General features: G+C 38.6%; 1 protein-coding gene across 1 annotated transcript; it reads right to left on the bottom strand.

The window, feature by feature from the left end:
* Positions 1 to 1,875: 1,875 nt before the first annotated feature.
* On the bottom strand, positions 1,876 to 12,292 carry LOC139148060 (uncharacterized). Its single transcript, XM_070719334.1, has 13 exons — positions 12,153 to 12,292; positions 11,400 to 11,569; positions 11,068 to 11,177; positions 9,820 to 10,027; positions 9,055 to 9,161; positions 8,446 to 8,654; positions 7,207 to 7,384; positions 6,604 to 6,781; positions 6,144 to 6,244; positions 5,309 to 5,453; positions 4,440 to 4,522; positions 3,053 to 3,215; positions 1,876 to 2,949 (listed from the first exon to the last, which is right to left on the bottom strand). The coding sequence occupies exons 2-13, from the start codon at positions 11,557 to 11,559 to the stop codon at positions 2,813 to 2,815; spliced, it is 1,779 nt and encodes a 592-aa protein (XP_070575435.1). The 5' UTR covers positions 11,560 to 11,569; positions 12,153 to 12,292; the 3' UTR covers positions 1,876 to 2,812.
* Positions 12,293 to 13,930: the final 1,638 nt, after the last annotated feature.

The raw sequence follows: 13,930 nt of genomic DNA, 5'->3' as shown, positions 1-13,930 counted from the left end.
GGCGGAGTACTAACAAAGGCGAAGGGTGGCTCTATCAATCTCATAACGCATTGACGAGCTAAAGTTGGCCTTAGTTGTAACATTTTTATCCACATAGTGGCAAAAGAGCTGCAAAGGAAAGTACACGTTTTCACATTTATAAGAATCAGGCTGTCCAAGTAAGTTAAAAATTATATCATCATGTTAACAGCAAAAAATACAGAACAAAAGACAAAAACAAAACACGATAGCATTGCCGTGAATGATGAAGGGAACGAGGATACAAAGAGAGTCTATAATTACATTATACTTTTGATATGCTTGACCCACATCAACTCTGACCCTCGACCTGTGACCGTTGGTGAACCATATTTTCTTTCACGGCGTATAGTTGCTGACTCGAGTAACCCATTTATTTCAAGAATATAACCCCCTTCCCTGAGATGCCGAACATGATTTTACATTTCAAAAAGTACACGCATTATTCAAAACACAGACCGCGTCCGTATTCCTGGGCCATGCATTAACTCCTGGCCTTGACCTCACCCATTCTCAATTTGTTGATTCTGTTTGACCGACTTAATGTATTTGGCCAATATTGCAGCAATGTACGTCATAAATACACTTACCTAAGACGTATTTGTAACCTACAGCTCGTCGTCTGAAGACGTCACACACATGGAAAGCAAAGTACTGACATTTACAGGTAGGTGTAAGCATGGAGACCAGAGAACGAGAGCCACAGAAACATAATGTGAAATGTACGCGTCTGGGCCAACAACCTATGTCTGAGTGATGATTAAAACATATCGCCCTCTACGTCGATCGACTACGTTGCAGTGCGAACGAACACAATGATAACTTGCCTGTTTAAAGTGTACCATCTTCAGATTTTTTTCCTAGTGAATCCACATTGCTCATTATTTTGCCAAAGTAGCTAAGTGAGGGTGTGGAATAACGACACTAGTTTGTCTCCCAGTTCTATCGCTTTCCGTGTCAGCACCTCAGTTCTTGACATGTTATACGAGGGTGCATTCGCTATGGCCCTGATCTATGTCTTTGTTCTGGATAAACATATTTTATCACTTGATGTTACAAAACCTAATTTCACAACATTCACAAGTGTGCTAATTTGATAACAATAGAGTTATAATGAAGATTTTCACTAGTTCAGAGAAGTATCCCGTCCATAGCGTTTAAGCCACGTATAAATTATGTAAGTCACTGCATACAATAATATCAATAGCGAAAGAATTAGTTCTTCACTTCAGAAACCCATGACATACACAAATAAACAAATGTGGAAGTTTTATGTTGCGCACGTCAAAAACTACAAACTTTGTCATGCAGAAACAATCTAGCTCTTTCCGGTGTCAATATCGATTGGTCCCCGGGTCTGCTAATTGTAGTGAATTAAACGATTTTTAACATTCCTATAATCAACGGTGCGTCAATTTAGTATTCTCAGTCAGATCAGAACTCACAACGTGACGGCATTTAGTCAACTGGCGATTTCAATCTTTTAATAACTGTCTAAATTTTCCTAATTTTGGCGCAGATTTCTTTGAAACATTATGGTATTCATGAACGTTGATCAAGTTTATAGCGAACACTTCTTTATCAGTACCAACATAAACACACATAGATGTTCATTACGATGGGGGCACAATGGAAAACGTAGAGGGGGGGGGGTAATAAGAACAAGGAAAAAAGCCTGTGCCTTTAAGGCCTACACCCGCGCACAAGGCGTTTCGATGTTGTCTACTCACTGAATTTCTCAGACAACACTTTGTCCTGATCCGGTCCCGACTTTAAGATAAGTAGTAAATGACCTAACAAGTTGTAAGTCCGGCACAGGATGTGTTTCTCGGCGTATTACAAGAATAAAATGAGTTACGTGTGTACATAAATTCTTTTTTGCACTGTTTATTAGCTAATAGTACTATTGCCAAATTCTGTTCTTACAGTTCACAATTATGGGTAGATGGATTGGTTATACGGGAACTCTTCTTGTGTTGCGGTTTACTCGGCATCATTTTTGGGGCCTAAGTGATGTTTTTCAAAATTATACTGTATCATTGAAATGTCATCCGTTACGAGATCCATTTCTCCTACAAAGGACGCGAGTTTAGCATTCATCATTATGTTTAGTGTCAGTATCTGGTTGAGGCACCTCATTATTCCAGTAATGAGAGGGCTCAGCAAGGGGTCATGGCGTTTGTAGTCGTTTAACTGTGAGGAAACTTGACTTGCACGTTTTTGGGGTCATGACAACATAAGACCAAGCTATTTCTTTCGTTGAAACGTTTCACAAAAAGAGCTTCACTAAAAAAAGGGAAAATGGGCCCCGTGTAGCATGAATGGATAAATAAGTCAATCATCACAGAGTAACTTCCAGAGTTTTGACAAAAGTCGAAAGAAAAAACATATGTCAAAGTACTATTTTCACTGACGAAGAAATGCAAATTTTAATCATTAAAACTATATTCAGATTGGCAAAGATTGGCAATGAACAATTTCTATTGCAACATATTTCAACTTCAGTAACTTCTCTCTCAGTCAATTTTTGTACTGTACTGATCAGTGCAAATTACACTTTATCGCACTTGTCCTTGTTCTAAAAGCTAAGAAATTGCAATGTTTTGAATGTTTTCTTCTCCCCTGTTCTATATTATATTAACAGAAGCATAAGAAAAGTCAAAAAGACATAATTCAGTACGCAGGGTGTCTCCAGGCAGATATTGGCAAAACTGAACAATTCTTGACCAATCCCAAGCTGTTTTACAATTCAATCTTCTGTTAGGATTGCGTTGGTATTTGGCCACCATCGACATTAAACTGTTCCTGTTCGTAATCTCTCTAATTCCAATGCTTTAAGAACCCTTCGAAGAATCTTTCCACTGGCTGATTTTGGGATTTCCTCGATGAACTCTACCCCGCCCCTGAGTCTCTTCTGTGGGGCGACTTTACCTGTTTTAGTGGAAAACAGAAAAGAACAGCAGATAATTGTTCTTAGTCGTGTCATCCTAAGATTATCGACCTCATCGCAACAATTGTCTAATTCAATAATTACCTTCTACAAACTTGATAACATCTTCAGGTTTGATATTATCAGATGCAGGTACGATGAACGCCTTGGGTAACTCCCCTGCCTCGTCATCAGGTAGGCCAATCACAGCAACGTCCCTAACACCTTGCATCGATAGAATCAAATTTTCTAACTCGGCCGGCGCTACCTTTAGATCGGAAGACAAATCACGCTTTGTTAATTTTACAAGGACCATGTCAATGGAGAAGGCAGCAAACATACGTAATAGGCAATGTTCCATTATGAGTATGTGTCAAGTTTGACAAGAAATCGAAAATGTTGAATCTAACAGGTCTAGTACATTACAATAGTAGACTATTAAAGAGGCACTCCCATTTGGTAACATTTTTAAAACACATTTTTTTTATGCCAACGGTCGATATTTGACGTGGCGACTGTGCGCGGATCGCGAGATATCGATAAAAACATGTCATTTCCCGAGCGTATTTTTCACATCCCGAAGTTTTACGATTATGTCGCGAAACCCAAGGAAGGTTTGTTGTTGTGCTTATTGACGATATTCTAGGGAGTCCATGATAAGTTCGAACGACGCAATTTTACCTCCCACTACGAAGACTTTATATACAGCATGATGCCTGTACCACAGGTCAGTTTTTGAAAACTTCTTCTTAGCTTTGTCGTTGTCATTATTCTAAATCAGTTGTATTATATTTTTAACCAATACCACATAAACATAAGTTTTTACATGTTTAATATTAGCCGCCTCCGATGACTACATTTTGTTGTCTGCCACACAGTACGTGTGGTTCGCCGCGCGCGTGGTATGCGTTTATGCATACCACGCGGTGGCCGCTATGTATCAACCGCACGTAACTGGGCTAGTCACCTATGCGAATTCTGGTGGAATCAGCAAAAATTGTTTTTCGTTTTATCACCAAGTCAGTAAGACTCAGCTTTCTCCCACGGGGCATGACCGATCACCGAGGCAAGTGGTACTGTGGCGTACAGCAGCGTCAGTGTAGACTCGTACTCCATAGCTTAGTTGAAAATGGCCCCAGTGCCGAACATTCGATGTTCGGAAGCTGAATTTAGGTGGGCCACCGGAATTCAAACTTTTACTTTTTTGAAGACACGTTTTTATCGATAGCTCGCGATCCACGCGCAGTCGCCACGTCAATATCGACCGTTGGCACTAAAAAAATGTGTTTTAAAAATGTTACCAAATGGGAGTGCCACTTTAAAAACCGAGATAATGGTGCAACAATTCAAATTGGCATTTCATTGGTTGGAAGTTTCTGTAAGATAAAGAATCACCTCTAATTGCATTTACAGTAATGGCTTCTGATGTCAGTGACCCCAGAAGGTTTAATATAAATATTCAATGTATCAACTCTTCACTGAAACTATATACCTGGAAAGCTTTATACTTGATCAATTCCTTTAGTCGGTCAACCACATAGAAATGTCCTTTCTCATCATAGTGACCGATATCTCCTGGAAAGTACAACATTAAGAAATTTATTGTAAATCAGTCAAACATATTCGGGTTTCATACCAAATCATCGATTTCAGCGGAGTCTTACTGGGGTTGAGCGTCTATACCTTTATTTGCCCACCGAATATAATCACACTATAGTATTATATTCGCATATAGAAAGGAGATAGATCGATAGACTGATATAAAGACAGACAGATAGATAGATAGATAGATAGATAGATAGATAGATAGATAGATAGATAGATAGATAGATAGATAGATAGATAGATAGACAGATACACGCATACATACGTACATACTTACGTACGTACACACATACATATTATTACACATATGATACATAGATATATAGATACATACATACATAACATACATACATACATACATACATACATACATACATACATACATACATACATACATACATACATACATACATACACACATACACACATACACACGTATACATACATACATACATACATACATACATACATACATACATACATACATACATACATACATACATACATACATACATACATACATACATACATACATACATACATACATACATACATACATACATACATACATACATACATACATACATACATACATACATAAATACATACATACATACACGAATATAGACTAACAAATAAATGGTCGAAAAGGTAGATAGACGTAGTAGCTACGAACAAACAAAACGAAGCCCTTCAATTATATTTATATAGTTTTTATCAGATTAAAATGTTTAAGCTCTATAATATTGCCATTACCTGTGTGAAGCCATCCATCATGTGTAATTGTCTTTTGTGTTGCTTCAATATTGTTCAGATATCCCTTCATGACCTGTGGACCTCGGAAGCATAGTTCACCGTCCTGTCCTACGCCCAAGATTTCCCCGGTTTCCACGTCAACCACCTTTAGCAATGGAAGGAAGTAAATGTCAATTAACAATATAAACTCTTCAGCCTATATAACGACAACTGTAAACTCTACAGTAAAAGTGGTTGCTTGAGGGTTTAAGTCTTTTACGTTGTCTTCAATGTGCTTAAACACCTTTCCCCCGTTAATATGGTGATACTTTGCAGTTAACTTTTAAAAAGTTGTTCTGTTCTGTGTTGCCAAATGAGTTATGCATATCGCAGAAAATTTGTTTACAAATAGTTACGTCAGTAACATAACAATTGAGAATTACATAAAAGAACACAAAAAGAAGTATTGTTCAATTACAGCAACACAATAAAAAGACCAGTTAGAAATGTCTTTTAGCTTCCATACAAGAGCTACATTTTCCGAAGTTTTTTACTGTGTGAAATTAATACAGTGTTGTATTAGTGTTAGTTCGAAGAAGGATTGCTTCGATCAAAAAATTAAAACCTACGTTATAATATCTCTCTCGGGAGAACATTTCCTATTCTCTTTCACGCATTATGTCTCTCTATGGAAAACCTCATTTTCAATCTTCCAACAAAATTCATTTTTTGTTCGAAATATTACACAACGTGTATCTGACTACATGACGAAAACGTTCAACAAACATCATTTAGAGGAGTGGAGTGGCAAGCTTCAATAAGTCATGACTAAAATCATTATCGAAGTGCTCTTTACCTTTCCTTCTGTGTTTGGCGTTAATGTTCCAACTGACCCAATTTCAAATTTTTCATGGGTTGTAAGACAGGTTACTAAGCAACATTCCGTCAAACCATAAACTAAGACAAAAAGGGAAATGATTTAAGTCATATTTCTTAAGCTCAGCAGAGGGAGCTAGTATATTCTGAAATTTGCGAAGAAATTAGAGCAAAAAGATTTATGCAGCATTATGGCAAATGAAACAGGATTTTATTAAACCTGGAGAATTAAAATATATCAAGGCTATACATTTTCATTTACATTTAAAATATAAACAAAACTCGATCTTCCTCTGTAGGGGTAGTAGAATGTTCATTGCGCGATAATTGACAATGTAGAACCCAAGATGCCTCTTATCAGCTGACATGAGCATTTTTTCTTTCTTCTGGGAGCCTCAAGAGGTACGTTAATTGTGTAAGAATTGCAATGGTTATTTTACCTTGTCTTACGGGTAAGTTTTTCCGTCCAAGGCGTTTTCTGACCGCCTTTATAGTGGCTGGACCTGCCGGCGCGGCGCCGCATCCGATTTCACTTACGTTAGATATATCATAGTGATCAACCAACGGATGTTTAGCCAGAAACACAAGTATCGGCGGGACCAAGTATAACCGACTAGCCTATTAGATATAAATGCACAATTAAAGAACGTTGCACTTAAACTTAGCATTTTATTTCATTGATGTTTTCTCTTCGGCTTTTTTTGTCGAAAACTTCAATATAAGAATATTGAATATGGCTCTGATTGGTGAATTCATTAATTGAAGAGAATGTGCGTCACAGAACCATCTTTTCGTAGGCCTTAGCGCTATGTCTTTCTTGATAATAAGCGAGTGCCATTACGACTTTATATTCTGAAGGATGTATTGGCGTAGCCACAGTAGACAAACCTACTTGTACTTGTTTCACAAAAGTGAAATGACTAACCATTCCCGCGAAGAACAAAGAAAACACCATGTATACGTATACGTATTCGTTGAATTGACAGTACTTATATACGCATCCAGCATAGCTTCGAAATTCAAAAAAAAAAAACAACTCTCACCTTGTATTCTTGGACAATTCTTAGGAAAGTTTCAGGATCAAATTTTGGTGCTGTAATGAGCTTCACTCCTTGTTTCAATCCCAGGAAGAGAGGTGCCAGCAATCCAGCGATATGAAAGAAGGGCAAAACAGCAGGAAGAACATCCTCATCAGAGTTAAGTTTTAGAAAACCAGGAGCCCTATATAACAATAAGGACACAAGAATAATTGTTTCATTAGTTACAACTGATTAATCATAGTGGTGAACGACAATTAACAAAATCATAATTTAGATATGAAAAACAATTCATCTGGTCTTCGTCAGTCGCTTTTTAAATGATATGCAATGAATATGGTCTCACATTAAACATTCGAATACCATGACGGAATAAGGTGTTTATAAATAGGTGCATGTAATTCATGAAGATGAGTGATGGTCTTCTTTGTTTGATACCAATGGCTATACTCATACACTCTTTGATAATGTGGCCTTTTGATATTAAAACATTTCTACGGTCAAGGTTGAGCTATGGCCTGTGTTTTACAGTGTTCTCTTCATGCTTTGGATTGCCTAAGATTGTGTTCTTTGCTCATAGTCTCTATAATAGCATAGTCCCCAAAGCGGGTGTAATACATTACACCAGATTTCAAAAGGGGACATGGTATCTGTAATGAAAACGGACAAATACAACAAGCGAACATCTGCACATCATCTGTCATAGATCTGCTCATAGGAAATCATATACAGAGGTTAGATTGTCGTCTATAAACCGTATTCAACGCAACAGAAAACTTATGTACACGACAAAACTAAAGGACTAGCTCCTGTGATGAGTCAATATCGATTCAGACACACCTGGCGCGGAGCTAATGGTGACTCAAATATTGAAGATAAAATTTAGATGTCTCTAGTCGCGGGAAATAGTAACATTAAGTAGCTGTTATATACCTCAGACTGATAATCGAAAAACTCTGCTTTGAATTGAATAGTACAGGATGAATGTGCAAAACTTTATGACGTAGAGAAAACATTATGGGGTTCGCATCGTTATCACTAACGAAATTCTTTCTCCTTCCAGAAACAATTCATAAATTATAGCTTCTTGCTTGTGTGAGTGGGTGAAGATATAGACAACCTCCGTTGCAAAGTGTCAGGGTGATCTTGTTATGAAGCATGTATGCGAATTAATAGGAATACCGAAAATTAATGATGTTTCTATCAGCCTCGGATACTTTTGAAAGGCAAAGTTTTTTCACTTACTTAAGCTGCTGTAGGGATGCTATAAAATTGTAATGTGTTAGCATAACTCCCTTTGGCAGACCAGTCGTCCCACTTGAATAAAGCAGAGCTGCGACATCGTCTGTAGGGTTTACTCTGACATCTGAAGGAAATGCTGAACCGTCGTCTTTCATGAGCTTAGTAAAAGATATGCATCCATCGATGGTTTCATCACCAATGACAAAAATACCCTTAAAAAGTGCACAAAGGGTTTTCGTTATATTTCAACACGTAACTTAGTCCCTGTTCGCATCTTAGACATATCATGTTATGCTTGTTTGTGAGATGTATGCATTGATTGCGTGATTATCGATTTAGTGAGCCCATTGCATATTTACGCGCAGACTACTTAATTAATATCGACTTGTTTGACGTACTTGTTTTCTGCTAGGGCATTCGTCGCGCGAACAGGTGACGCATGACGTACGTATGTATGTATGTATGTATTCTGGAACATTGTCTTATAAAAGCCAGATATGTTATAATTACAGCATATTGTGTTTACCATTCCTTTACAGGACTTAGCCTCGTCAAAAACAAGTGAAGTTTATTTCTTCAAATCACTCCGAACATTGAACTATTTATGTATACCTTGATGTTATTTACTCGTGTAACCGCTTCAACAGCCTTCTCAACAAAGCCAGGGGCTGTTATCAGCCAGCTCGCATCTGACGATTTTAGAAAGTATACGAGTTCATCTGTAAAAAGATTTAATTGAAGTTAAGAAGAGTGGATATCGCACGAAAACTGTCTTCTTTCCACAATTCAGATACAATTTGCTCAAAATGAGACCTAGATATTTACTTTGTTGATATCTCTCATTCAGTCTTATGCCTTTTACGTCGGCTATCGTCCTCTCTAGGTCCGCAATCGAGGCTTAGGATAAAACTGTAACTTAGATTAGGGCAAAGACGAAGAAACGAATCAATGCCTGCGCCACACTTTAATTAATTAGGAGGCACCGTGGCCCAGTGGTTAGGGTAACGGATTCACTGTCAGAGGGTGGTGAGTTCGAGACCCGGTTCAAGACCCGGTAGGTCCAGAGTAACGGACTCACTGTCGGAGGATGGTGAGTTCGAGACTCCAGCGCCACATTTAATTCTTAGTTAGTGGGTTATTTACCTCATCCTGTAATTGGGCTAACGCCTGTTGGATGATGGACTGAATAAAAAAAATTAAAAAAAAAAAAAGTAACACATGTACCAATTTCACTTATGGATCACGGGTACTAATCGCTGTTGCGGCCGTTGGTAATTCGTGTACTGTAAATTTGTTATTATTTATTATTATTATTTATGGTCGTGTTTCGTCCTATAACACTGAATATACATAAAATTCTTCGCGGGTTTCATTTACCTACTGTACATAAAGGATTAGCCGTCACAACGACTCCTCCAATCGATGACACAGAGTTGATTGATACAAAATATTCCGGTGAATTCGGTTTGTATAACAAACATACGTCTCCTGGTTTGAATCCGTGTCTGACCAGACCACTGCCGCAACTACGGACCAACTCCTTCAGCTGCCTGAATGTGTAATGTTTATCGGACAGCCCATCCACCTTGATACATAGATAGATAGAATTTCTACTGGCTTATACTTGTGCACACAATTTTGATTATGCACCAGGTGCATGACTTGACAAAGCGTGAGGTTTGTCCACTCACCAGCATAATTATCAGTTAAGTGGTCTATTTGAATACGACTTAAAATGGTTGATGTACGAGTTCTGACTTTGCTCCGAGCAAGAATTAATTCAAAGAACAATCATATAACGGCAAGCATAACTTCATTTAACCGCTAAACAAAATCACCTGCACGCCTACTAGTATCGCACAACCAGTGAAATCAACTTTCGTATTACTCATCCAATCAGTGCAGAATCATCAAACCGAGTTGCTGGCAGGGCTAGTCGTTAGAGGAACACCACGATATGAGGCACAGCAGTAGACAGATAAGGACAAAGGGCATCGATTCGCAAAACGGGCAATCATGTGAAATGGGCAATGGCCGTTCATGTGTCATTATCGATGGTGAGTAGTTTATAAGAATTAAATGTAAGAATAAAGATCAGTATAGAAGTACATGTGAAAAATATTTTGATCGGCTTAAGGTAGTTCGCACCTCGAAAACGAAAGACTTAAACTTTTGCTCAAACTTTCCTTGACGAATCTTTCAACCATTCTCTTTCAGAATCAAGAATACAAATCGGGGGTCACCGTGGAAATTTTGGTACTAGGGGAACAAATAACAAGGTTTACCGATATTAAAAATTAAAAATGGCCGCCATCCCTGTGTTAACTCTCCGTACAAAAATAAAATTTTCGAATTTCGCAAAATTAAGCCGGTAAAAGTTTGACAAAGTGAACCCCAACAATTGATAGATCAGAAAAGAAATGCGAAAGTTTGAGAGTCCAAATTTGTGTCCCCGAGGTGGGGGTTAATGCTTTTTTGTGATTTGAAATAACACAAAAGAATATCACATTGTATGATGGCAGACACTAATAACATAACAACGCTATAGAGATACCGAATATTTTTATGTTCCGTCAAAAGTGACAGAAACTACTTCACTAAATAAACACAATGCAATGCACTCACCAAAGCAACCTGATCACCATATTTGTCGAAGTCTGACATCAAATATTCTGGCAAGGATACGTTTGTTGGTATTTGGACGTCTGCGTACTTGCTTTTGATTACGCCCGAATCTGAAGATAAGGGGAATATCTTAACTTTGCTTTTCGATTATTTCAGCACCGAAGTACTTATATATGTATATACTAACAATGGAAGGTTCACATATAATTGCATTCATTGCAGACAGTAATAAGATAACGTTAAAATGCAATATTTTATTTTCAACCCGTCTCGTCTTCAATACCTGCGAATTTTTCCATACAATGGATTTATAAAAAAAAAGAAATAGTTACCATGTCTAACGGTCGAGGTGTTCGAGTACCGACACTCGACACGTTGGTTGATTGGTTTCGCTTGCAGTGTTTTAGAAACAACTGGCGATGTTTGTACCAGTCTCCAAAGGCAACGGTGAACCAAATTCGAGTTCCTTTGAATCACTTTTATGGTTGCCATCACGAACAGACTGTGAAGAAAAGACAATGCGTGCGTTTTATGATATTGGAACGAACACAGGGCGGTACTTACGATGTCAAGTCTTCGTGTACACTTTACTACGTCCTCTCTAGTCGGAGGAAACGTTGTTGAATTCAGCATTGACTGTGTCGTCTTTGCAGCACAGTGAACAATAGCGAAGGATAGGTCTTTGTAACTCGCCTTCAAGGACTTTCTAAAGAAATCGTGACCCACGACAGCACAAAAACTACGTGATACAGTGCATTGCCTTCGCAAGAGAGCATGTAATTGGGGCGATGGTCGACGATGAAAAACAAAGCTAGCACCCATGATAATGTGGGTATTCATTACTTCTAAGCAGTCATCGGATACAAAACCTTGTATAAGTAGCCGGGGCGTTTTTCAATGCAAAAGGAAAGTACGGTGTGGTGTGGTGTACTTTTAAAGTAAGGACACTGCTTATGGCAAATGGGTCATATGACCGCAAGCGGTGCATTAAGCGTTACCAAGCTGAAGAAGTACCCCTACACATTGCGTGTGTAGCTGATCGTTTTGGTTAAAGTGAAGCAAAAATATATTATAAATATACTTGCCCTGGACTCTTTTCTTGACAATGTAGCTACCAGTGAAGGCCGACAGCGATTAGTCAGTAGATTTGTTTCCTCTGTGCTGAGATTAAAGGAGCTAGTCAACATCGGGCTTCTGGCTGTCAATAAACAGACTCGCCCTCTACGTGCACATGTAAAGTTAACTTTAAATAATTGCAGTAGTGCCCAATCAACCGACTATTTTACTGAAAGATCCGTCGCTCGAGGAAGCTCCCTACGCTCTTTCGGGGAAGCGTAGAGAGCGCCCTCGAACGACGGATCTTCCAGTCTACAGACTATATTGCCGGATACAATTTCCTACCCGTCCTTACGTATGTGAAGACGACAGCTAAAATAATTCCACCTCTATTCCAACACATATTCCGGAAAGAAACTTATCACATTTCAACTTAACTAAGGGGTGAACCATTTAATATTCTGAGAGCGGGGCCTTGATGAGGAATCTTTTTTTTTTTGGAAAATTTCCCAGACCCCTCCCCCGAGGAAATCAAATGGTCCACCCCAAATTTCAGAAGAACGACACTTTTTTTTTAAAGCTAACAGAGTTTAGGCAGGCATGTAAGCTTGACAAAGCATACCCGCCGTCACAGACATGCGAATAAGAACAACTTAAAATATGAAAAATATAAACCTGCTGAACGAGTCCATGTTAAAAATTGTCAGAGGGTCACCGTACAAGGCTCTTTTGATTTTTGGATGTTCATCAGAACTGTGTTGGTTGTTTACGTGCGGCGAATAAAAAACAGTTTATATCTACAGCTATATATTATCTTCGTGTCATTGTAAACTCATACTGGGAGTCGATCCTCCTTTTGTGCACAACCTATAACAGGCTTGGTTGTTTACAAAAATACCGGGTGTTTATCGAAGAGCAAATACCATTGCATGTTGTTATGTTTTTCACAATCTAGTCTACCAACAGAGTTTGTGGAGTGCTAAGTTTTCCTCCCATTGGCAATCTAAACCGTGTCTAACACTCCACTACAATCACCAGTTTGGCGGTTCTAATGAACCAGAAATGTTCGCTCATTGGGTCATTTAAGAGTGGTTGTCAATATTATAGTAGCCAAGACGTTTCGTCAACGCCACTTTCTTTCTGAACGAAACGGTAGTAATTGAACCCCGGGAATTACGAGTCAGTTGCTGAGAATAGCAAATGGGCCATTTGACTACCAGAGACACTGCAAAATCGGTCACAAACCAGGTCATTGTCCCTTTGAACAATTATACTCAAACATGTTAGTGGTTTCAGTTCCGCACGAGACAAATCTTAAGCGCACTTACCCGAGACACAGTATCGTCCACTATACTTCTAAGAGCAAGGTTTAAACAGTAAGTCATTATATTTTCGTCTTCATCATGGAGAGCAACAGAGCACCACGTACTCATGTGATTCTGGCTTGCAATAAACCTGTAACCCTTCAATGTATGCGACGATAACCTCTGCGCCTTCTTATGACCCACCGCTTGTAGTGTGGGCACATTTTGAAGCTTTTGGAGTGAATAAACTTTTTCACCGTCTTACTTTTGATGAAAATCAAATTATATTTTTCTCCGCCGAGTTAACAAGTGGATGGCGTATTATACTATGACAGACCCCGATGACCTCGCCCAGCATTTTGAGAGATACTGAAGTTATTGTGACGAATGATCAGCATATCCTGCGGCAGTACTTTCCACGAGCGAAGCGAGTGAAAAGAACAGCAGAATATGCCGCATCACGAGTTAAAATAACTTTAAATGTAGTTTCCCTAAAAACGCCG

Source organism: Ptychodera flava, chromosome 13 (assembly GCF_041260155.1).
Source record: "Ptychodera flava strain L36383 chromosome 13, AS_Pfla_20210202, whole genome shotgun sequence".
Lineage (NCBI taxonomy): Eukaryota > Metazoa > Hemichordata > Enteropneusta > Ptychoderidae > Ptychodera > Ptychodera flava.
Note: the sequence above shows the minus strand (reverse complement) of the source record. Positions and strands in the feature narration are given on the sequence as shown.

Bases quoted from the DNA above. Each gene is read 5' to 3' on its own strand.
- LOC139148060 (XM_070719334.1), bottom strand. From the start codon at position 11,559: ATGGCAACCATAAAAGTGATTCAAAGGAACTCGAATTTGGTTCACCGT. The intron at 5,454-6,143 runs GTAAAGAGCACT...CCATTGCTAAAG, and splicing joins CGCCAAACACAGAAGGAAAG to GTGGTTGACGTGGAAACCGG. The intron at 4,523-5,308 runs GTAATGGCAATA...TGTACTTTCCAG, and splicing joins TGATGGATGGCTTCACACAG to GAGATATCGGTCACTATGAT.